We start from the raw sequence: 25,493 nt of genomic DNA, 5'->3' as shown, positions 1-25,493 counted from the left end.
CCTGAAGGTATATGTTTAAGGATGCACTATCTTTGTGGAGAATATCAGCCTAAGGTATTTCCATCCCCAGCCCTGATGAATTACCTACTCTGAAATCAACACTTCTCACTCAAGGGAAGACTTTCTTTTACATAGTGGAATGCAGACCTTCTTAAGTAGAATGGAATACAATTAAATTGCATGAGTTATTCTACCTTTTAGAAAAGAGCAATGACATTTCAATACTTGGGCCAATAGATTGATGTCTGAAAAAACTCTATATGTTTTTCGAATGCAAGGAAAAAAAAAAACAACCCAACAGTTATCTTCAAAGAAATCTTTCCTCCAACCCTTTCAGGTTTGAACAACACAAAATCAAGACCTGAAAACAGGAAATAATCAGAGAGGAAATTCTGATCATAAAACATGGATATCATTAATTTCTTCTGTAGCACATCAAAAATGTATCCTCCCCAAGATTACAGCCTGCAGCACCCATTGTTTACACAAGATGAACAGAATCTAAAACATGAATGTCATTACTCACAGTTAAATATTTGAGGTATGAATGTTTATCTTTTGAAAAAGTTTCCTTTTCTGGTATCTTTCTGTGGTGATTTTTTCATCTAGCTCTGTTTTCCAATAAGTGATATATGGTCTTTATAGCTCACAGCAAAATGGCCAATTAGAAACAGGAATTTTGGTAGCAACAAACATTACAAAGTGCAATCTCTTCTCTGTGTATACAGTACACCAGTACACTTCACTTAACAGTATCCCACAGATTGTACAGGACAGTACAAGGTTAACTGAATAAAACCAAAGTGTGCTCTTCAGCATTTACTCAAGCATCTTTGTATATCTGACCATGATCTGTCTGGTACAGTCTATAGACTGCACAAATAGAGTTTTTGTATTCATATTCTCCATAAATAAGATTATACAGAGGGATCACTGATAAACAGATACAGGATTGGAGCCAATGCACTGAACTCAGCATTTTTCCTGACAACAGCCAGAGGAAGGAGCAAGAGACTATATGGTGGCCAGCAACACAATAATTCATCTCTGTGCTTCATCCTAATCATTAAAAGCTGTATACTGGCCTCAAAACTGAAATATGAGTTGAATCTCTGTCTCAAAAAAAACAAAAAATACTATTAGAATTAGCATTCAGTTTCTTTTTGCATCTTGCAAAATTCTTGGCCCAGAGCAACATCCTGTGGCAACATATTCCACAGACTAATTGTAAGCTGCATGAAAATGTACTCTCTTTAATCAGGAAAGGAGCTCTTGTCTGGTTTGATAGACAAATACTGCTTGTATTGCCATTCCACTGATATGCCATCATAGTGCACTGAGAAACCAACAAATATGCACAAATATGTGGCACAGTTCGAACTGGGAGTCAGAGACTGAATACTCTGTCCCTGCTTTGCATGCACATGAGCATATGCTTCAGTAAACTTTGCACATCCAATCTGCAAGGTCAATATAAAAGAGCAAAAGCACTTCCAAACACTTTTCTCTGCTTCATCTATCATCTGCAATTGATGAAATATTCATTAGCACCCAGTTCTCCATTTTAACCAACTAGGTCTCTAACTCAGTATGTGTTGAAATATTTTTTTTCTTTGCACATCAAAACATCTCGGAGCTATGTTGTAAATTAAAAAAAAAAGAAAAGAAAAAAAAAGATAAAATTACTAAGACAGACAAGATTAAAACATTCACAGTTGATGACTTTTGTTGCCTCAGAAAGTAAATACATTGCCACTGGCCACAACCCAGGCTAGAATCAATCAGTCATTTGCACAGCAAAGTAGAATCACAGGATCAGTTACCTTGGAAAAGATGTCCAAGGCCATAAAGTCCAGCCTTTGACTGAACACCACCTTGCTAACTAACCCATATCAGTAGGTGTCACATCCAGTTATTTCTTGAACACTTCCAGGGATGGTGACTCCACCACCTCCCTGGGCAACCTGTTCCAGAGCTGAAGTACCCTTTCTGTGAAGAACATCTTCTTGACGCCCCACCTGAGCACAGGCTGGACACACACCTGAGCCCTAGTACAGCTTGAGGCCATTTCTTCCAAGTTCAGCCACAGCTGGGGTCACTACAGCTACGTCAGGGTCAGACTCCGGCCCCAGTAGCTGATCCCAGGAAACGCACATGATTCCATGCTACAGTAACTACTCAAATATTTACTTGACTTCCTAAAGGGGTTTTGCTGCCACTACTTAGCTGCTGTGATTCAAATGCTATCCATACTAAAATAAAGTGGTTTAAAGTAGCCTTGAACTAGTTTATGCTACACTGTAACCACAGCTTTGGCTGAAGCATGGACACCCACTTCATTAGCTATCTGAAACCATGAAAGATGCTGCAAATCCAAAGAATCTCTTTCTAAAACCCCATGTATTTTTACCCAAATGATAGATTTGTCCCTGTGCACTGATTAATGTGAGTTTCACATTGAAAATTCTGAGCTACCTTTTTATTTTGCTAACTGATTTGCCAATAAAATTATAAAAGCATAACATGTTGAAAGCTGGAATTTTCTTCCTGAGCTGAAATCAAATATTTTGACATTTATTAGTTCCATAAAACATTGCTAAAAAAATAAACATTTTAGAGTTCATAAGAAACATATGCTTTTCTGTTTATAAAAAAATAGCTGTACTGGGACACTAAAAAAACATTCCTGGAGAACTGCATTCTTTGGGGGATTTACATTTTTTTAACCCTTTTCCTGATTACCAGGATCTACACCACATTTCCAGAATCACAGCACCTCTGGAGTAGTGTGTCAATACCATTAACTGTGATGCTTTACAAAGTCGAATTCCAGCATTATTCTGTATTTACTTCAACTGGTATGGCTGGGTTAGGTACAGCTGAAGAATGAAAGGAATTACTTTGAGTAGCTTAGCAACATGTGAGGGGGCCATGTACCCTAAGAGATTTTATATGCCTTGAATCAAAAAAGTCTGTAACCTGTGGGATCAGTAAAGCTTCCCCAAGATCTGCATTATCTCAGGATTTTTCAGGTGGCCTGTATGACAGCAGTCCCCATTCTCCTGTGAGTACAAAACTGTAGCACTTCACAAGAACGCCTTGAGGAAAGGGTCAACAGCTAAGAATGTTTAGCAAACCTACAGGAATTTCAGCTGAACAGGCTCAGACATTATGTTTAAACCAGGACAGATAATTCATGCTGGGTACACCTGACTTTAAATCAAGTTTTGCCTTCAAGCAAGGAAGCATGAAATTGTCCTCCTGTTTCCAGAGGGTTTTGCATCATGGTTCAGGACGGACAGCCTCCTCAGTAATTGCAATATACAGATTCAAAGTTTGCATTAGAAAGAGGCATTGGGGTAAAATTTTGTATTTCTTCATTTACAGAGTTCTCATTGTATTATTTAACTCTTCACTCCTGTTTTGAGATGTCAAAGTCAGCACTATTTCGAGAGAACAGAAGGCACCCTTCAGCCTGACTCCCACCAGTTTTCTGTCTCACTGACAAGAGACTGGTAGTGACTCTGGTGTCCCATTAAAGCCCTTCCCCTTATCCCATTCATCTGTGTGGATTTTTGAGCATCTACTATGGAAAGTAGTCTAACTGTAGCCTTTCCCTTGGGGAGCACCGATTCCCATGCCACTGCTCCACCTTGGTGCCTCTGGTCAGGCTGTTTGAACATCAGCTTGTACAAGTGCTCAGTCCAGTTTCTGCCAAAGTCATGCTCTATGTCTAATGCTGAAATTTTGCAATGTGCCTCAATTCATGGAACCATTGAATTGTCTGGGTTTTAAGGAACCTTTAAAGATCATCTAGTCCAACCTCCTGCAATAAGCAGGGAAATCAACTAGGTCAGGTTGCCCATATCACCTGCCCTCGGATGTTTCCAGGAATATGATATCTAGTCCCTCTCTGAGAAACCTATTCCAGTGTTTCACCACATTCATTGTGAAAATATTCTTTCTTATATATAGTCTCAGTTAACCTTCTTTTAGTTTAAAACTATTACTCCTGTTCCTATTGCAACAGACTCTATTAAAAAGTTTGGCCCAATTTTCTTATGAGCTCCTTTGAAGTACTGGAAGGCAAACAAAGCTTCCTTACCTTTGAAACATTCTGCTACTTTGCAACATGTTGCAAGGATCAGGACAGCTACTCATGTTGTGAAAAGAGTCAAGTAAGTCTCATACAGGTTTCGAACTTGGCCGTATCAGTAGTCTTTACTGCGAGGGAAGACTGTTATCTATTCCCTGAAATGCATTATCCTGTCCTGGGAAAAATATAATGATCACACAAAAAAAACCCCCAAGAATTTTCATCCTACCTGCCCTACTCAAAAATTCTAACCAAAAAGGATACCCTCTATCTAATGTCTACCAAAAGTATTAGTCTTCACTACACAAATCTTCCAGCAATTCAGATTTCCATATTTCTACAAAGGACTACCCACCTCTCAAACTGAAAAGTCTTGTTTACTGAGGCATGACCAGGTCGACTACACTTGACAAGGATGGTTTCCTAAGAGAAAAAAGTAAATTATCTATAGTTAATATCACAGGCACACACACAGAACCAAATATCCATCAATCTTAAATGTATTGGGTCACAGCTTTAAGGACCAGGAAGTCCAAAGTCTTTCTCCAGCTGTCACCAATTCATGAGGCTTTAGAGCATGTATAATGCAGTGAACTTGCAAAACCATAAGAAAGGCTCTCAAAACCCATTCAGATTATTAAATAACAACCAAAACAAAACATGCACTTCAGTTAAAGAGAAAGATCCAAGCCCTTACCTGAACTTTCTATTGGACCTAGAAAGTCACAGGCAAGTAAACAGAAGTTCCCCAACTGCCACTACAGGCACAAAAATATTGCAAAAAAGAGTTCTTTTTTTTTTTATTGTTGGGCACATTTTCACAGTGCCTTTTCAGACTGATTTCATAGATAGCTCTGTCTAGAACTAAGCAGATGTACATTTTATTAAATAACATGCTAGTCCACAACTAAGAGAAAGAGCTGCACTACAATGATCTGTAGAATTCCATGAGGTTTTAGTGGAATCCACTTTCCAGATGAATTATACAGTAATTTTGTAAGTCTGACAAACATGTAAGCAGACATTTAAACTATTATCAAAGTACAATCACAGCAGTCTGACATGGCTTAGCTATCAAATTCTGTGCTCTTCTGTTCTTCATGGCAAATGTTGCTTAATTCCTGAGAAAAGCAATGAAAAAAGACGTGGGGTCTTACAACAAATTGGGTGGAAGCTCTCCAGCACACAAAATACTTCATCCAATTCAAAGACATTTTCTAGCTTACTAACCTGCGGTTACATTACTGCATTTGATGGGAGTGCTGAAATTCCTAATGTGATTCAGACAAGTGGGTTGGAGTGCTGAACTAGTGGCCTTCAAATAAGTATTGCCACAAACTGAAGTTATAAAGAGCTGAGCAAATAACAATCACATAACAGTATGTCGAGTGTGCAAAAGGCTAATAAAATCAAATTTCTTCCTTTGAGTTTATGAGTATTTCTACCTCTTTGGAGAGGAGAAATGTATAATTATCAAACTAATGATGACAAAGCAATTACTCCACAGAATAAGCTATGTTACCCACACCAGTAGTGGCAAATTTGGCTGAGTACAGATGTCAATAGAACACTGCTACTAAATGGTCTGTAACAAAAATTCGAATAGGATCAGTAACCAACAGGCTTCGGGGGAAGGAAAAAGGAAAAACTGAAAAATATATGGAATGATGGAATAAATTTCTGATTCAGATATCTAATTTACTTGCAGACAAGCTTTCTCTAAGGTGAGAAATAAGAGAAAAAAACTCCTATTTGCCTAACATAGAAACAAAAGAGTTTACTGTTAACAGGCAGAAGTTTCACATGAGCATTTGTAACGACCACATCCAGTTATGCTTTGAATATCTCTAAAGATGGAGATCCATATCCTCTCTGGGCAACCTGTGCCAGTGTTTGACTACCCTCACAGCTTCTTCTCACAGCTGAGGGTTTGACTACCCTCAGCTTCTTCTCAAATTCTTTGGCTGAATTTCCTGTATTTTAGATTGCACTCATTCCTCCTTGGGCTGTCACCACTAGAAAGAGTCTGTACATTCAGTACCTCCTCATCTGCTCATTTTCTCAGGTATTGACAATACCAGCACTGTTCAATGTCCTAATCTGTGTGGAGTGGTTCAACCTGATATGTGGTGTGTACTCACTCTCCACAGTTATTGCACAACAAGCCTCAGAAGAAAGGCTCAGACAGTTGTTTATGTTATGTTGAGGAGATGAGCATACACAGGACAGCAAAAAAAAACTTCAAAAATCCTTAAGTAACTCAAAACCTGAAATGCAATGCTCTTCTGGTACACCTAGTAAAATCTTAAGTCTTTTTTAGACTTAAAATCAGAATCAAGTTTCTCTAGTTAAGATGAACAATATGTTGGAAAAGACCATGCGTCTTAAGAATGATAGGAATTTCCAAACAAACAAACAAACAAAAACCCACTCAGAGACTAAATGGAAGTCATGTAGCTCCTTGAATCTGCTTTCTAACACAATCATGGCAAATAACTTGCTGGTTACACTGCACACAAAGTATTTTCAGGAAAAAAAAATCTGGAGAGACAGTCATGATTTAGAAAGCAAAACTAATAAACTCAGCATCTTTACCACACAGAATCTTCCTTTACCTTGTCCTAAAATCTTCCTTTAAATCATTATCTGGGAAATGGTTAACTTGTTTCCGGAAATACAATCTTTGACTGTGTTGCAACTAAAAGCTCAATACAAGTCAAGTCCCATATTTTAATCTGAAAATTGCACATTTATCCTAGCTACTAGCATATCATCTTCAGTTGTTAAGAGCAAAGTAAACAGGCAATAAACATTGTTTTCCTTTACTTTCATAAGTTTAGTCTAAATTGACTGCTTTTTGTAAGAAGGTTCTTGCAACAATATTTTTTTTCTTAAAGAAAGATAAATTCACAGTAGGAAGCTAACAGACTTCAGGTGTTTCATCAAAACTGGAAAGTATTTTAACTAAATAAATGTCCAGGCAAACCAATAAAACATTTAAATTCTATGTTGTGTTTTCTAAAACCAGGAAGTCAGCATTTTGCAAATTTAATTTCTCAATCCTGTGCTTATATTAATATTTCTGAAATATTTAATAAGATTTTCATATTGAAGGTCACTCTTGAATACAAACTAAAACTCAATTTTGCATAAGTAAGCCAACACTGCCTTGCCTGTAAACATATCAATACTGTAATACATCAGATTTCTATATTAAATAATCCAGAATCTAAGTATGCCTAATTTCATTCTCATGCAATAAAATTTAACCAGTCATAAATGGCTGCAGTATTTTATAGTACAATAAATGTGTCAGGATACCTAGAATACTAGGTCTACCATTACAGATCCCTGTTTTTTATCTCCTGATATATTTACTTTCTTCATCTCTTTATGAGCTCCATTAGTTACCTAATGGCACATATATAGATATAGATACATATATATATATAATTATCCATATTATGCAAGTAAGATCTGCCTAATGAAACTATAATTTGGGAGATTTAAATGCATAACATACCATAGGTCACTTCAGCACTATTTTAAGTACTACACTATAAAAGAGAATTTGGCTCATCACCATGTAAGTAACAGTAAGCAGTCAACTAAGAACTATAGCAGCTATGAAAATTAAAGCCCAAGTTAATACTTTGACCTTAGCTCACACTCCTGTGCATTTTAAAATTTTATATCTTGGTAATGGCCTCAGTTAATGCTGGAATGTCATTTGGATTTGCAACCTCAATGACCATTCCTCCTCCGATGGATCTAAGCCAGGATACTTTAACATGCTTGACTGCAGCACCACATAGGCTGCTGTGGTTTACAAGATATCAGATTTCTGTCCTAATGCATTAGCTGTGTAGCAATAGCAAAATTTGAAGAAAGCCTGGCATAATTTTAGAAATAGCTACAGCACATACAGGTGGCTCAAAGGGACTGACAGCAGGAAGTCAGCGGCAGTTTGACTGTTGCAAACATTCAACCTCCGGTTAAAGGATGGCTGCCCCAGCAGAAGCTCCAAGCTATTACCACGAAAGAGAGCCAGGATGAAAACAGCACAAATCACCTGCTATTGCACCCGCAGGTAATCAAATCTGAGAACCACTTGGCCTCGTTGTTTTGTTTTTTTTTTTAAACTCATGATTCTCATGCCCCTTTTGTTTCTTCTTCTAGTGCTGTTGAATTCCACCATCAAATACTCACATCATCAGCTGCATATGCCACTTTTTCTGAAAAGCTTCTCTGCCTGTAAGGGAAGAAAAAGCATCAATAGGAGAAGAAGAGGTACTTTTCAAACCATAAGTGTTCAATTTAGCTGAGAAAAAAAAATGTTTAAACTGTCTGTAAACTACACACTGTCTGAAGAGTACCTTTGCCAGTATTATTGTACACACTAACACCACAGTTAATTTTGAATAAAGAACAAATTGAAGTGTGATCAAGCAAAATAATTTGCTTTAGAAAAGACATTTAGAACAAACCAAATAAAGATAAATGCACATGCAAACCCTTCTATTATTTTGCAATTATTGCATGAGCTTGTAAGAAGAGGTTTTCACTTCAGAAAATTAAAGTGAAAAACACCCTCTTTTCAGGTATTTGTCTCTGATCTTGAATCCATGATTAGTCCAAACACTGACTGGGATTACTGAGGTGTATAAATCTATTTATGTTTGCAAGTTTTTGGAGAATCAGTCCATAATTTTACAGATAAATTTTACTTAAATTACTTTTTGATACATTAAGGAAAGTCAACCTTGACAATTGTTCATGTGGCCCAGTCCATCCCATTTTACACTGCAAGCCACTACCTGATTGCACTATTTCATACTTCAACAAAAAAAGTGAGTGGGTTCCTTCCCAGGTGTACAAAGCACAGGTTAATTCAAGTTTCAACTCTAGGCTTCTTGAAATATATTGGCTGTTTTAATTAAAACAATGTCAAAAATAACAATATTTTTTTTAAGATTTGCCAAAAATCAATAAACTTTAAAACACTGAATGTACTATTTTAGAATTACCAAGCAGTAAAAGTAACAGAAAGCCCCAAATCAGGTATTTACTGATAAAGCAAACGATAACATTACTGGTTTCTAGCCACCCACCTAGTTTTCCCCTTCTTTCTTTCCTTCTTTGTATACACTTCAATCCCTACTTTCTTTCATGTTAGCCATCTATGGAGATTTCAGCCTGCTAAGCAGATACTTGCATCTAATCCCTCTTTTCCTTTTGGATCTTGAAATGTTTTGACACATCTGTTACAGTAAACATTTTATAAATTAGGGAAACAGAGCCAAATTAGACTGAAATAGAATTACCAATGTTTGTGGTGACAGCCAGTGTGTTCTATAGCATTACAAAACAATTGTAATGCTGAGTGTGTGTCTCTACCCATGACATTTGGCAGCTACCACATTACTGCATTCCAAAATTTGTATAGGATAGTGAATACGTGCTAAACTGATTGCAGCTGTGTTACTTCTGCCAAGCCAAGGATAATCCTGGCTTGGCAGAACAACTATGGCTTTCTATTGAGATGGACACACTTTTAGGCAGGGGGATGAGACTGGCTAGAGCAAATCTAGCAGGAGAAAGAAAACAACAATTAGTGTTTATGATACCATCATTGTCTCCCCACACACATAAAACCAGAAAAATCAAGGACACAGTTGTTCTCTTATAAACATAACTATTGTTTTCTCTGTACTTGAATTATGAGTCAGATAGGCTCTAACACAATCAAAACAATTCACCTGTCTTGTGAATATCCAGCAGCATCATCAAAAGGTAGCAACGGTCGAATCCTGCAGTGGACTCTGATATTTCCTCTCAGTTCCTGCGATAAGAATATTAGGCTGTATTTAACACAAGTTACTGGAGAGGATAAATACACTGAAATTTGTGAAACAGACATGAACATGTTTAAGAAAGCCAGTGTTTACCACATCAAAGCCCTAGATTCTGTGGGGAAAAATATAGAGTCAATATAGTTTGTCCCAGTAAGGTAGGACAAAGTATTTGAGGAAGAATGAGCTCTTCATAGAACTGGAATTGTATAGCCTTCTCTAGGTCATATGGACAAAAAAAAACCCTCAGCCATTTTTCCCTTCCTTTTTCTCCTTCTTCCTTACACAAGCTTTTTCAGACTGTATTAACTCAACAGACAACATTACACACTCGATTTCTCTTTCACCAGTGCTGAGGAAGATGTGGAATATAAAATATGTTGTATATTTTCCTCTCCAGTGTTCCTATATGATTAAAAAGCCAGTAGCTGATTTTTCACTGTAGGCCATTTTAGACCTGTTTATCTATTCCATTTTGTTGGTGATCAGTTCTTCTCATTTTGTATGACTGAACATGGCTTGGCTGTGAGGACTATTGACCACTGGTATTAATGCCCCATTGCTCTGGGGAATATCCTTTCAACAAAATGCAACACAAAGCAAAATTTAGAAGGTAATTACTTTTTAACAAAGATATTCATTGTCCCAGGTAAAAAAACTTTTAAAAATTTTGTTTGAAGGAGGCTTGTGTTTCTAAAAATCAGGTCCTGATTCAGGAAACCCAAAACTTGTGGGGAGGGAAGGAAGAATAAATTTAAAGTACAAACAGGAAAAAAATAATCCCAAATGAACCATCACTAATGGCCAAGCAGGATACAGCTTGAGATATCTGGAAAAATAAAAGACGACTACTTTGCAATATCAAGTTAATAATTTTAACAATTTCAAAACAATTTCAGAAGCTGCAAATTTAGAGAAGAGAATGAAGAAACTCAACTTTTGTCCACTATTCAAAATGCATGATACTCCTAAGGGCAATAGGTCACATGAGAGCGTTTGGAAGATTATGTGTAAAAAGAAAGGAGTGGGATTTATTATAAGACAAATGTGCCTCAGCAAATAAGCACATCATATATAGACAGCTGAGGCAAGTGATATATCCATATGAAACATATTCTTTACTTATATTGGTGAGGAAATTATGGGAATAATTTCAACAAAATAAGCCAATGTTCTATTATTAAACATACTTACAATTAAGCTGTTATGTAGAGCCTTCCTCTTCTGCTTTTCTTTCTCATATCTCTCTGTCACCTCTTGTAGAGACTGCTCAAGATCAAAAGCTTTTATTTGAAACACTAGAAGAAAGCAGTTTCAGAGATATAAACTACATGACTTTACAAAAGGAATTGTCTGGTACCACCTCATGAAATATAAGCATAAACCCTCTCAACTTCTACCAAATTTCAATTAGGAGGCTTAGTTTCTGATTTAATAGACATCTGTGAAAAATCTCATCATAGTTCTTGCTATGTGAAGCTACAAATTATTACCACAACTATACATGTGAAGTCTTGAAAAGCAATCAATAATGTAAGATATTTAAAGGCAGCTCAAATGTCTCAGTTTAGTCAGAGTGATGTTACCTGCCAGCAAAGCCTGAAACCTACATTTGAAGCAGCCTGCTGCTAGATGGGGCTGTCACTTGCAAGGCTCATACCACATCTGCACTTATTAGACTTATGTGGGCTGACTTTACAAGACGTTAACCTGTCATTTACCCTTAGCCTCACAGTGCTACTAATCCTTTAGAACAGTTGTAAGGTTCCCCTTTAAGATGGGTCCATCACTCCATGAGGAATTCATAGGAAATATGGATAATTTGAACCCTAGGGAGTCTCTTTCACCAAACTGAGAAGACTTATATGGGTCATTATAAAAGCCTTCTAACTTCATAAATGGTTTTATTTCAGCCATTTATTTTATTTTCATTAACACTGAGCAGGCCTAAAACAGCCCAGAAGACACATTATGCAACTGTAAGCTTGTGCAAAAAAGCAAGCTTTTAGGAACCCCAGTGGGAAATTGATATCCCCAGCAATTAGTGAGCAGTTTGGAGATGTAGAGTATCAAGAAGTCAAAACCAGGGTCTGAGAGCTGAATTAGCTGGATGGCCACCAGCCTCAATAAGTGCTACCTTGCAGAGCAAGGAGCAGACTTAATATCTCAGCATGGTCACACATACAATCTAATCTCTCTGGTATAGACTGAATACAGATAATTTCAATGGACATTTGTGTTCACTAGAGATTTCTCAGATCTCTTTTTTCTAATACCCATGCCATTCACTTCCAGCTCACAATGTTCCTCCACAAGTGCATGCATGCAGGGGAAGCATGATGTTAATAACTGGGAAATAAATGTCTGGGAGGTTCACTAGGAAAAATCCTTCTTTTGCATTCAGCAAGAGTATCCAGTGGAGTAACATGAGCATACTTTCGTTTGGAGAACCTCATGCTAATATGTTACCATAAATTTTCAGAAGGGCCACTTATAGTCACTGACCCCTAATTATACTGTAATTTTTAAAACACAAGGTTAGACTCCATTGATTATACAAGTAATATTCCATTTATTATTTAAGTAACTTCCACAATAAGTATCTTTATTTACGTATTTGTGTACACACATTTTGAGTTCCCCAAGTCTCTGAAACAAGCAGTAAGGTAAAGCAATAGATGCTGAGAGTACTCTTCCATTATTCCAGTCATGAAAGAAAAAAAGTTTCCTAATGCATAAATTATTTCTGAACTACTTTTTTTTTTTTTTTTTTTTTTTTTTCTGAAAGTAGAGTTATGCATTTAGAAGTATAAACACTCATTTAACATTTTCCTAGTTTTCTGCTTGGCATCAGATGCCAGCTATGCAGGAGTTACATTTTTATCCTTAACATAGGGGTAGACATTGGCTACATATGTTTTAATAACACACTCTTCATTAAGCAAGAAAAGTAGTTACCACATGAATGTAACCGTTACAGACATCCCTTTTCCCCATCCTTTGCCCATTCATTGATCAATATGGAAATTTTCTGAGAGCTGGGAATGCCAACAATTTTTCTGTTTAAATGTTACTGATCACAGTAACATCAGTCTAAAAGTTGTGATGCCTTGCAGGCATATTCAGGACTGTGACCTTTACAGTCCCCCTCCTTCAATGGACAGTCCCAAAGCTTCTTATTCCCTCCCCCTTCAGTGCTGCACCAGACATTCTGCTGTGCTCACACAACTACTTCCTCAGTCACACAAAGGTCTAAAAGCAATTATTCCTTCTGAGCAAATTCTCTCCTGGCTCAGCTCCCTGATCTGTTCTGTGTGTAGTTTCACAAAGAGTTTCACAAACATAACAGAAAGGTCCATAACAGAGACATGAAAAACAGGAGCAGCATTTGAGATATGGATGTGTAGCAGTCCCCATAATTCCCTATCAGTCTAGAGTCCATTTTTAAAAAGAAGATCAATCTAATCATGTCTTCTAGGACAAGCAGCTATGATGCAATAGATTTAATACCAAAACTTCTTTTGAATTCAGCTGTATTTCATATTCCACACTGTAACATTATTTTTTGCATGGCCTGTTGTAATAGGTCAAAGGGTAATGGTTTTAAACTAAAAGAGGGTTGACTTACATCAGCTATAAGAAAGGCAGTTTTTACAGTGTGGGGGGGTGAAACACTGAATAGGCTGTGCAAAGAGGTGGTGGATTCCCCATCCCTGGAAACATCCAAGGTCAGGTTGGATTGGCCTCTGAGAACCTGATCTAGTTGAAGATGTCCCTACTCACTGCAAGGGGAATGAAAATAGATGACCTTTCCAGATCTCTTCCAAACCATTCTATTGAATATTTTTTGGGCTACTACAATATTTTTGTTACTGGATCCAAGTACTGCTCCTACTTCCCTACTCCATACTAAGGGAAATGCTCTCAAAAGGCAGTGGAGCTGGTGAAAGTCACCTATAGAGTTGAGGCTAAAAGATGATGGTAGTTCACATTCCACCAAGACAAGTCATTAGCACAGTGCAGAGCTCAACTTTCTCCAACAAAAGCAAAGAACATAGGTGGTAGCACATGGACAAAATGGGAAAGCTCCTTTTTTAATCTTCTCCCACCCAGGGAGGAAGTGTCCCAGAATTGCAAAGCATATCTAAGTCACTAGGCATATAAGTCACCACAATTTCCCCTTTCTGATAAAATCTGCATGGTAAAGCAATCCAAAAACTAATCTTAAATTTTTATGAATTCCTACCTTTCCAAAAATCTGCTGAATTACTGCATCTATTTCAGTAGTATCACTTGCAGTTTGGTGGCCAATATTTTTAGCAAAAATTGTATCAGCTTTATCCCTGAGGGAAACAGATCTATAACAACAGAATAATGGGCACTTCTCTCTATTATGAATTGTGACTGCTTCAATTCTGTGGGAAAGGTGGCAGTAGCCTGGTTTTCAGATTGTGAATAAATATTTCTAAGCAAAGGACCACTCAGTTATTATAAGAAAGTTTTATAGCTTGTTGCATGTCAACTACAACCTTGAAATTTACCTACGCAAATGTTTCTTCTGTAATTTTCTCCCTTGTTTTCAATATCTATTTTAAGATTAAACTGGTAATATATACTGTCTCCAGAATATATACTTAGGGCTTTCTGTCTACAAAAGATTACATGTAATTTAAGGATGGCAATTCCAATGGTCATATTCAACCTTAACAATAGAGTTTCCATCTAAAACACTTGACAGACAACTGAAAACCAGCCAAATTGAAAACAAAAGTCATCCACCAAAGTGGATACTAATTTTGTTATAGTTAGGGAAGCTTCTCCTGCTTATGATTTCAAAGAACAATCCACCAGGAAGTGCAAATTGAGAATAGTCAATGAAATTTTGCCAGGCTTCCAAAGGAATGCTTATTATTTATTTACACCACAATAGCTCAAGTGCCAAACTCAATCTCATATCTGTTCATTTAGCCCCCTGCTTCAATAAGAGAAAAGTTTACTTTTTAGATAAAGTTAATTTTCAACTTTGGGATTTTTTTCCTTGAAGGAACATTTTCTCTATAAGAATAATATAGTAATCAAATAAATTTTATTTATAACTTAGTGCTTAACATACTGGAATAAGTTCTGTAAACACCCATCACCAAGAGTGCTGTTTGTTGCTATTGACATGAGGAGTCCCTTTGGAACCAAATCAGTCTCAAAAAGAAATAATTCAGGGAAAGAAAACATACCTTTTAAATGGTGACACTTGGATTTCAGAGCATCACAAAGGGCTTCTGATTGTAAATTTATGTATTTGTTGTAGTTCACCAGGTTGCTACACATCAAACAATTTAAGCATTGCACATGTCATGTGATTGTCAGGCCTGATAGGAACTTCACCAGAATCAAGGCTATTAAACACAGGTGCAGAGATCCACACCATGGGATCCAGGTGTAGGACCAATGCACTTAATCCTCAGGGATGAGGGCAGAGTGTACCAGTGCACTGGCTCTTTCCTACGTATATATGAACAGGGAAGTGCCTGAATTCCAGAACAGCAATACATGTGATGTTACTATCTACAGTCCAGCAGATGCAACTGGTTTTTGATTTTAAAGTAATTTTTTTTTGTTATAAATACACAAAAATATTAAAAATCCAGTCTATCCTAATTTCAGGCAGTATTTTCAGAAACCTCTGAAATAAGCCAAGTCCTTTCCTGATACAGTCAAAAGCAAACAAATTTCAGCTTTATAAAGCAATGCATTCTTTATTTGGCTCTTCTAAAATAGCCAAGATAACAAGCCTGAGAACTTCAGTTTAAAAATGTTACAGCTGAGCCAACTCAGCAGCAGTCTAATAGCAGCTGCAATCCACACAGAAGACAAATTCAAATTATCAGTCATAACCTCTGCAGACTTATTTGTACTTCTAATGCTTCAGAACTGCTTGATGATTTAATGTCAAAAGAAACAAATGCTACAATTTCAGTGACATGTTTCTCAAAAATCAAGCTCAACCTTTTAACATTAGTAACATTGAACAATTACACTGTTGATGTTACATGTTTGAAATCTAAGTGCAATGAGCCTTACTTTGCATTGCTTCATTCTGCAGCTGTATCCCCTGGACTGCTGCCAGAACTTGGTAAAGACAAGTCTTGCTTTGACGTTGAAAGTCTTTTGAAAGCTCAAGAGCAAATGAATGAAGGCTCTTCAGGTCTTGCTTAAGCCTCTTCTCAGCAAGAAGAAAAATATGTTATAAAGGCACAGAACCAGCAGTAAAGAAGAATCAATATAACAACCCAAATTATTATGGTGAGACATCACAGGCAGGAAGAACTCTCTACTTGATGGAAGGAAGCCTTTGAAAGAATATCTTTCAGTATGTTTAGAGGTGGATCCTGCAAAACATTTAGCAATGTAATTTCCTAAATTTTCAGCAAAACTTTATGGATCCTTGTTATTTTATCATACCAATTTTGACTATAACACAGCTTCAGGTAAAACCAATTCTCTTTGTTATTTCGTCAGACAAAAATAAGTATGTGTGAGCATGTGTGGGCTCTGTCCACTTTTAAGTCATACCCAGAATTAGCAATGAAAAATTGTGATCCATATATCCCTTACTTTCATTTTCCACACATTGATCAGAAGGTATTTGCTAGGATTCACTCAAGGCATTTCTTGTATAGGCTAGTCCTGTCTTCCTATGAGAACAGATGTCTTTTGAAAAAAAAAAACCAAACAAAACAGAAAGTGACGTTGTTCAGATAAGTATTTGTATTATGTATGTAATTCAGTGTAATATACATTATGAGACTTTTAGTTGTTTGTAAGATCAGCCTGTATTCACTTACAAGTCCACCTAAATAAAAGCAAATTTACCTGATTTCAGGATTAGTTTAGGATTTCTGAAATCCAAGTCCTGAAATGGACATGTAAAACCATCTTTAAGGTGAACCTAGCAATACCTTATATCACAGAAACACTATGATATTTCATTGTCAGCCTGTGTTACAAGGTGTTACATATTCTGTGACATTTTATTTTTCTAACTGTGGTACTGACCTGGAATTAATTAATTTGTTTCAATGATAAAAAGGCAATCTAAACTAAAGGGACAAAATAATTGCATTTCTCACTCTTAAAAGCCATACAATGTAAATGGGAAGGAGTATCTTTTTGTTATTATGGGTATAGGATGGCTGTTCATCTAGACTTTTATTTAGAGGGCTTTGCTCCCTCCTAGTATTCATTGGCATCTGATGGTTTACTACCTCAGTCCACTGGTATTGCATCACAAGCAGTTCTGCCATTCCAGCTAATCAAAAATATAAAATACTACTACAAAATTTACAAAGCAGAACTGCTATCATTAGAGTAAAACAGTATAGTTCCACTGGAAGGGACCTACAACAATCATCTAGTCCAACAATGCTCCAGTTAAGCTGCATCCTTCTGTCTGTTAAGAATCAGATTTTTTCCTGAGATACTTTTTGGTCATTTTATGCAGGCATTTGGTGCTGCCCTGAGAAAAGCTGATATTTGGTAGTGTCCATAAAAGGAATTCACTACTCTGTGGAGCAACTTCACAAATAAGTACTTCAACAAAGGCAAATATTATGGTATTGGCACTAGGAGAACAATTTCAGTTTCTCTGATGGAAAATTAAAACCTGAGTGAGCATACAGCAAACTACTCTTCTTGTGAGATCTGCCAGAGAACCCATAGTAATCAGTGGGGCTCTAAAATGCTTTTTTCAAAGGATTTGCCTATTTGGGTAAAGTATATCACAATTACTGTTTCTAAGGATGTCTGTATGACAGATTAAAGTTTAAAGGTTAAAGTTTTGACTACAAAAATACCTGTCTCAGGTATTAATAGCATCCTATATGTAAGATCCTGGAGCTCAGGACCATCCACTTTTACCAGCCTCTCAGGTGGCTTTGCAGCTTATTACGGCAAAACTACTATGAAATCACTGTTAAACCTCACTGTAAGCTCTGTTGTGAATACAATAATGCCACAGATCAGATTCATATCACACAATTTTCTGGGGTTTGCTATATTTCATAAGCACGTAAATGTTTAGGGCATTGATTATGTCTACATTATTACAAAATGCCTTTACCTTTATTGCTTCATGCAGCTGGGTTACAACAGAACTCCTCTGAAATTTCATCTGTTGGCCATGAGCAGCATAGAGCTGCAATACTTCATTAGTGCTTCTTCCAGCCAACCCTTGATACTATTAAAAAAAAATCACAAAATATCACTTAAAACATTCATGGCATTCTGTCCCCTTTTTCCTCTTTAAATATTGGTAATTCAATTATATGATAACATAGGATATTGCCAATACTTAATTTCTTTGCTTTTACCTTTTTCTGAGTTATGGGAAAAATCACCTCATAGCAACAGGCTAAGATCACAAATTTCTACTTTCTTGGGTCATACACCTGAGCACCAGATTACTAAAATGCTTCTGCAGTACCTGAATCCTCTTACTTATGCTTGAGGTGGATCTAAAAGGTTAAAAACCGTGCCTTCACTTAGGGAAAAGGGCTGGTTACACAGCTGGATTAAGTGTCTCTGGAGATGAGATTTAATGCAGAAAGCACTGTGGAAGGACATGAAACAGAACAAACGTGTTAACTGCTGAAGTCCTGAAGTAGTAGCTAATACACAGCCCCCAACTTTGTGCCCCTGACAACACCAACTCCACTACAATCTGTAGGGCTGAAATAGTGCCATGCTGGGCCAACAAAGCCCTACTCTGGATCTTCAGAGATCACAGCAACCAAAGCAATTTTTACAGTTTGTGGAGAAGAATGCTTTCTCACAGTCTAAACTTACCTATTATGCAAAAGCAATTTTTATGGTCAACTTGATAATTTTTTTGAGATGTTGAAATCAAAAGGAAAATAGAAATAATGCAATTTTAAATATTTACAGGCATGAATGCAAGAAGAGTGATCTTGGCAGAGACTTCTTGTGAAATTCTGCACTATGGAAGAATCTGCATAACACTAAAAAATGCATTTTTGTAATTCTCTGACAGTCCTGGCGCTTAAAATGAGCTGCAACTTTAGCTATTTTCCCCTGCCACCTGTTCACATCTACCATTCATTAACCAGCATCAACTGCCTCTATTTTTGAAATGCACTTGTCTCTTGCACAGACTTATTTCCTACTTTATTCACACCATATATTCTGTGACTGTAATTCCCTGTTATTTAAATTAGCAAAGCATAGAAGAGACAAAAGACATGAAAGAGCTAAACCTACTCACACAATGGATTTGATCCAATTCCAAACATTGGATAACAGATAAAAAGCAAACATTTAATTTCATTTTAACTACAGGTGAAATGGACAAAAACAGTACAACATCCTGAAGCTATTAGAATAAAGACAGATCGTATTTAAAAAAAAAAGTATTTCACTTAGCAGGAAGAGGTTGCTTTTTTTTTTTTTTTTTTGTTACAGGCTTTAAGGTCCCAGATATTGAGATTGATTCTATACAGTGTTTAGATGCTCTGAAAATATAAGGATTTTCAAGATTCACGTTACTCAGATGCAATATTTGCAAACAGCTTCACAAAAATGCACACTAGTAGTGCACCAAAATTCATGTTTTGTGAAAAGTTAGGTATATGTATATAAACAATTGCAGTACTCAAGCCTTATTATTAAGTAAGCTTAGGGTAGTTAAAACCTCCTTTTAGCACCTAATCTGCACCATCTGCACAGATTCCCCTTGACCTCCATATTTCTCAACACTAAGATAAAAGCAGAAATTTCAATGCTACTGTCATTGCATCACTTTGTCTGTAAAGTTCATCTTTGTTGCAAATGTTGCCTTGATTTTGGCGTTTTCTCCACTAAAATAGTTTTAACATTCACCAGAGTTGTTCATAGGCCAGCACTTGCAAATCTGTGCTTGAGCATAGAAGCAAAAAATGGACTAAAACTTTTTACAGTCAACTTTATTATAAGCAGAAGTGGAACAGAACTATTCAAGAGTGTTCTCCGAAGTGAAGTCTCAGTTTTGCAATCAGATCCATTCTGGCAGACTTGGCTTTATGTAAAGAGGGCTGCAGGGTTAGAACCTCAAAGACTGCTAATAAAAGCAAGGGCTATGCAGGTAGATAAACAGACTTCCAAACAGGAAAAAGCAGGGCAAAAGGAGGTCTACCTAGAAATCTGACTGCCTGTGTGCAGTAACAACCCCTCCAGTATGCTGCTGGGATAACAATATATCAGGCCGCAGAATACACGAGAAGTGCTGAAATTCATCACTGTTTCAAGGATGTAAAGGAAGGTCTATAGGAGATGAAATTTTAATAACTGATGCAACCTATAGACAAGCATTTACACTGCAAATCCTAATTTATGGCAATCCTGCTAAGTTTGTTTCCAAAGCTTCCCAGCTCGCTCCAGACAAAATGGATCCAATTAGCTTTTACAAGTTAAGAATGAGACCTCTGTTAACCCTGGTCCATGTGACAGAACTTGTTACAGCTCAATCACTCAGGCAGCTCCACTGGCAGATCTGAAGGATCAGGGATAGAGAGTCAAGGTAAGTAGCTTTTCTCACCAGCATAGCTCGTAGAATATTAAGACATATGGTGGAATATTGCACAACCTTAAATAGTATTCATTTCAATTAGTATTGTTTTTAATAGAGAGTCTTCAATTAAGGTAAAACTATTTCATAGATGTCAGTTCAGCTCATATTTTCAGATTGCTGGGGCAAATTAACCAATAAGAGGCACATTTTTAAAGTGTATTTAAATAACTGCCTGAATCAGTGCAAGAACAATTAGTGCAAGGTTAATTGCAAAGGATTTCATTTGACATTGTTTCTGACTGATGGTGACAACACTGCCTACACTTCTCCTGTGTCTGGAGGTGCCCATTTCTTCTGGAAAATGAAGCAGTGCTCTATTTCAAAAACAAGGCTTCATTCACTAATACACAGACAACTCCTTCCTTCGCCTGATATACATTACTGACTAGAATAATTTATTTCATGTGCTTGTGAGGATAAAAAATAATCAGCTGAAATACTTAAGGCTTTCAATAAATATTGTAAAGAAGAACAAAGACAATAAATACATTTCCACAGAATAAATTAGTGTTCTTTTGTATATCTAGTAAAATTCATTTCAGATATACCACCTGTTTCCAGTTAGACTTTGAAAAATGTTAAACCCACTTTTATCCACAGGTGTTAGCAACCCCACAGGGAGGGCAAATGGCTTCCTTGAGGTCACCAAACCAGTTAATGTTTCAGCCTAGATTAGAAACTCTTGGCCAACAGTTTGTTTCACCACTAATACTCACAGCTGGCTCTGCTCTAGCAGCCTACATCTATATTCAAAATTCTTTCAATTCCTAAAATCCCCCCACTTTGAAGGCCCCAAACATTATCACAGGCTGCTCCTTATTTCAGTGAGGCTCTAGGAATAACCTATGCTTCTGTAGAAGGATATAAGGCAATGAGGGCATCCAGTTACTGCTTTTGCTGTGTGACAAGGCATATGTGCAACAATACCAGTACTGAAAACACGCAGCAAGGCATTCCTGGTAAGTCTACTCCTAATGAAATGTCTCTCCTGCACTCTGTGAACAGTTCTTTTCAAAGCATCATTCCAACTGCTTCTAAAAAGTATTCCTGAAAAATCTGCCATTGTCTTTTAGACAAACATGTTCCCTGTAAGAAGAAAGAATTTAATGCTTCCAGAGTCATTCCCTCAGTTCAGCTTTCTAGATTTAAAACAATAGCAAAAATTAAAATTCAAGCTGACTTCTAGCTACTTAATCAGCCTGTCATTACTGCTACTATTCGTGATTTTGAAAAGAAAGAGATGCTGAGCCTTAACCCTTCATAGATTTTCCCAGCTGGCAAAGAGGGCAAAACCTTAAAAGAGGCAGGCAGATTTCAGAGCCTTTTTTCCTATTTCCACAAGAATTCTTTCTTGAAAAAAAAAAAAAAAAAACAATAGTCACCTCTGCAAGTTTCAGATGAAGGACAGCATTTTCAGTTTCTAGGACAACTATTCTTTCTTCTTTGGTCTAAGGAAGAAAACCCATCCAAATATACAAAAATGAAAATTAAAAAGAATATGAGTCTAATGAATACAGTTTCATTGTGATATTGCTAAATGATCATTAGCTGTCATTACCATATTCCACCGTTTCTCAAACTTACGAGATCAATGGACTACCCACCCCCATCCCCTAATCACAACAGTACTTATATACGAGCATGCAAAAATTAGGATAAACGCTTAATATTCCTTTATTTCTATCTTTTCTGTTATGTTGCTTGCTTGTGTAGGAACTCATAGGTACACAACTTAGAGCGCTTTCGCTTTGCGAAACCGCCTCCTCCCGGCATTTTCCAGAATGTAGTCCTTAAAAAAGCACTATTTTATTTATTTATGCATAAGCACGTGCAGCAGCATTATGAGAGGTCTTCAGCGGCGTCGTGGCCAGACGCTCCCTCAGCACAGGGCCGCTCCCGGGAGCGGGGCCGGAGGGAAGGGGAGCTGCTCGCTGCTCTGGCACTCTGCTTTCACCGCCGCCGCCGCACACGGCCGGACGGCAGCGGCCCGCGCGGCAAGGAGCCGGGCTCGGCAGCGCCCGCCCGCCCCGCCCCGCCCGCCCGGCCCCGCCCCGCCCCGCCGCCCCCGCCCCGCCCCGCCCCGCCCCGCCCCGCCCGCCCCGCCCCGCCCCGCCCCGCCCCGCCCGCCCGGCCCCGCCCCGCCGCCGCCCGCCCCGCCCCGCCCCGCCCCGCCCCGCCCCGCCCCGCCCCGCCCCGCCCCGCCCCGCCCCGCCCGCCCGGCCCCGCCCCGCCCCGCCCCGCCCCGCCCGCCCGGCCCGGCCCCGCCCCGCCCCTCGCCCCCTCACGCGCAGCCGCTGCTCCAGCTGCCGCACGCGCTGCGCCCACACGGAGCTCGAGTCCAGCCCGCGGCGCGGCCGCATCGTCCTGCCCGGTCCCGCGCCGAGGCGGAGCGAGAACTCCCCCGGCCCCGGCTCCCGCTCCGGCTCCGGCGGGGATTTAACGCGGGACGCGTCTGGGGCGGGAGCGCGGCTGCCATAGCGACGGCCCCGCCCCTTCCCCGCCCTGCTGAGCGAGCGGCACCGTCTGCCGGCCGCGCCCCGGCCCTGAGTGGCAGGGCAGCCAACCAATCCGCGAGCAGGGCGCGGGAACGGGGCGGGGCCAGGCGGGCGCCCGTGACCGAGCGCGCCCCCCGCAGGGAGGCTGAGCCGGGAACGGGGCCGGGATCCTCCGCCTGCAGCTCCCGTGGACAAGTGACCTCAGAGGTCTATACCCATTATCCATGGGGCTGGGATCCTCCCCCTGCGGCTCCGGTGGACAAGTGACCTCAGAGGTCTATACCCATTATCCATGGGGCTGGGATCCTCCGCCTGCAGCATCCTGATCTCAGAGACCACGGCCAAGGATTAGGGCACTAGGACAGGGAGTGCAGGAACAGAAGGAAAGCCTGGAGCTCCCAAGGCTGGTGTAAGTCTATCCTGCTCCTGGGTTCAGGGGCACAAACCTCACATCAGTGTAAAGGGCGAGAAGGACAGAATTGAGAGCTCTGATGTTGGCTACACGACTTCCCCCCAAAGCAGTTGGTGATGTGTTCTTTGGGCTAAGGCTGTAAGGGCCACAAAGAAGATTAAGGGATAGGAACATCTGTTACACGGAGTGTCCTGGGGGAAGTGCAGCCTGGAGGAAATACCTTATGGGAGAGTATGAACACCACAGACTGTGCTCTGTGGTGCCCAGGGGCCAGGACAAGAGGCAGGAGTCTAAGGATAGTGTGAGGATAGTCAAAGACTGGCACAGGCTGCCCAAAGAGATGGAGGAGTCTCCATCCTTGGAGCTACTCAAACCCTGATTAGACCCAGCCCCAGTCAAGCAGCTGTAGCTGACCTTGCTTTGACGCTGAGCTGGATGATGCAGCACAGAGTCTGTCCAGTAACTGTGAACACGGCTGCCATTAGGGCTGGTCGTAGGACAAGCACAAAGCTTATGGGTTCAGGCCGTGTGGGACTCCTGAGAAGCCACCCAGAGCAGAAGCTATTTATCCAGATTATGGCGGGTGGTCTCACAGTGAGGTTTCCAAGGTGAAAATGTGACATGCATTACCAATATTACTTGGTACTCTACTGTATTGCACTGAAAGATTTACATGGTCTTGAAAGCAGTCATTATACTATTTGGCTATAAAATACATAAGTATACCAGATACAGATGTCAGCTTCTTGGAAGTGGGAAATAGCACTATTTTTGCACTACAGTTATTTGGGTTTCTTTTTTTAAAAACCAAATCCAGCATGATAATTACATAGGAATCCAGTTCTGCAAAATAGCAGTCTCAAGTTACTCTCTACTGAACATGGTAAATGTGCTCTTTTACAGACAGTAGAAAATCTGAAGACACAGAGCAGTGAATCCATCTATGTTTGGCACAAAAGAGATAGTGCTCCTTTACTAAGGAACCCAGGTACTGTCCATCTTTCATAGACCAAACCAAACACTGTGCAGCTCTATCCACAGTCTTCTGGGATCCTGCATCTTCAACAAGTTACTACAATCTATAGCCTCTGTTAAAACTGTTAAAAAAAAAAAAAAAAGACCCATCTGGCTGGTTGCAGTTAGGTTTGGCACACAAGAGTGTAACTCAGCAGTTCCTCCTTGCAACTAGTTCTACTTTGATGGAAAAATGAGAACTGACAAATGGATACAGGCTGAAAAACACTCAAAAGTGCTGCAATGGTGTGGATGTTACAAGATGTTGGCATTAAGTAAGGCAGACAGGATTTTAATCAACATCAGCTATTTTGGGGAGGATGATTTAGTTGCTTGAAGGGTGTGACTCACAATTCTTGACAATGAGCTATGATTTTATATGTAATGCTTATCCTGCAGCAGCAATCAAGTCAGAACAATGTTATTTTCCAGAGAAACTCAGCTTCATCCCAGAAGTCTCACCTCTGAAGTGTAATAGTTGATCTCTCCCTTACTGTGGATTGTACCCACTATTAAAGAGATTAAGGATCTTGTTTCTGTAGGCTTTAACAGACAAGACTTAACTTACTAGCACCCTTTGAAGTAGTAACCTAAAACTGAGCACCCACTATTCCTGTAATTTCTGTATGCACCTCTGACGGTCAAATAGAACTGAAAATTGTCCCATCAGTAGGAAAACAAAAAAATCTCAGTATGATGTGTGACTCTTCATAACAGCAGCAAATCTTATGGATTTTCCTTTTACTTTCAAAACTTAGAATTTGCTTGATGAATGAAACAGCCTGATGGTGAGACCTGGGAGAGAAAGAATTATAAAATCCAGTTTGTTTTTTTTTTAAATGAGACTGCCAGACTGGTGTACTGGCAGGCAGCACACTCTTCTAAGACTGATTCCCTACTTTGAAGAATCTTTTTTCCCCCAACTTTCATCAATTTGATCCCATATTCCCACTGCAAATTCAAGACCCTGCCATATTATAGATCCTTCTGTGGAACTTCAGGGCCA

General features: G+C 39.0%; 1 protein-coding gene across 1 annotated transcript in view; it reads right to left on the bottom strand.

The window, feature by feature from the left end:
• Positions 1 to 22,926, bottom strand: part of KIF25 (kinesin family member 25) — a 41,316-nt gene extending 18,390 nt beyond the window's left edge. The window contains exons 1-8 of the mRNA XM_077781757.1: positions 22,852 to 22,926; positions 21,949 to 22,014; positions 18,065 to 18,181; positions 16,027 to 16,165; positions 11,143 to 11,246; positions 9,856 to 9,938; positions 8,306 to 8,348; positions 4,452 to 4,519 (exon numbers count right to left, since the gene is read on the bottom strand). Of these exons, the coding sequence (XP_077637883.1) occupies positions 4,452 to 4,519; positions 8,306 to 8,348; positions 9,856 to 9,938; positions 11,143 to 11,246; positions 16,027 to 16,165; positions 18,065 to 18,181; positions 21,949 to 22,014; positions 22,852 to 22,926 (695 nt within the window). The remainder of the gene's footprint in view (positions 1 to 4,451; positions 4,520 to 8,305; positions 8,349 to 9,855; positions 9,939 to 11,142; positions 11,247 to 16,026; positions 16,166 to 18,064; positions 18,182 to 21,948; positions 22,015 to 22,851) is intronic.
• Positions 22,927 to 25,493: the final 2,567 nt, after the last annotated feature.

Source organism: Lonchura striata, chromosome 3 (genome assembly GCF_046129695.1).
Source record: "Lonchura striata isolate bLonStr1 chromosome 3, bLonStr1.mat, whole genome shotgun sequence".
Taxonomy (NCBI): domain Eukaryota; kingdom Metazoa; phylum Chordata; class Aves; order Passeriformes; family Estrildidae; genus Lonchura; species Lonchura striata.
Note: the sequence above shows the minus strand (reverse complement) of the source record. Positions and strands in the feature narration are given on the sequence as shown.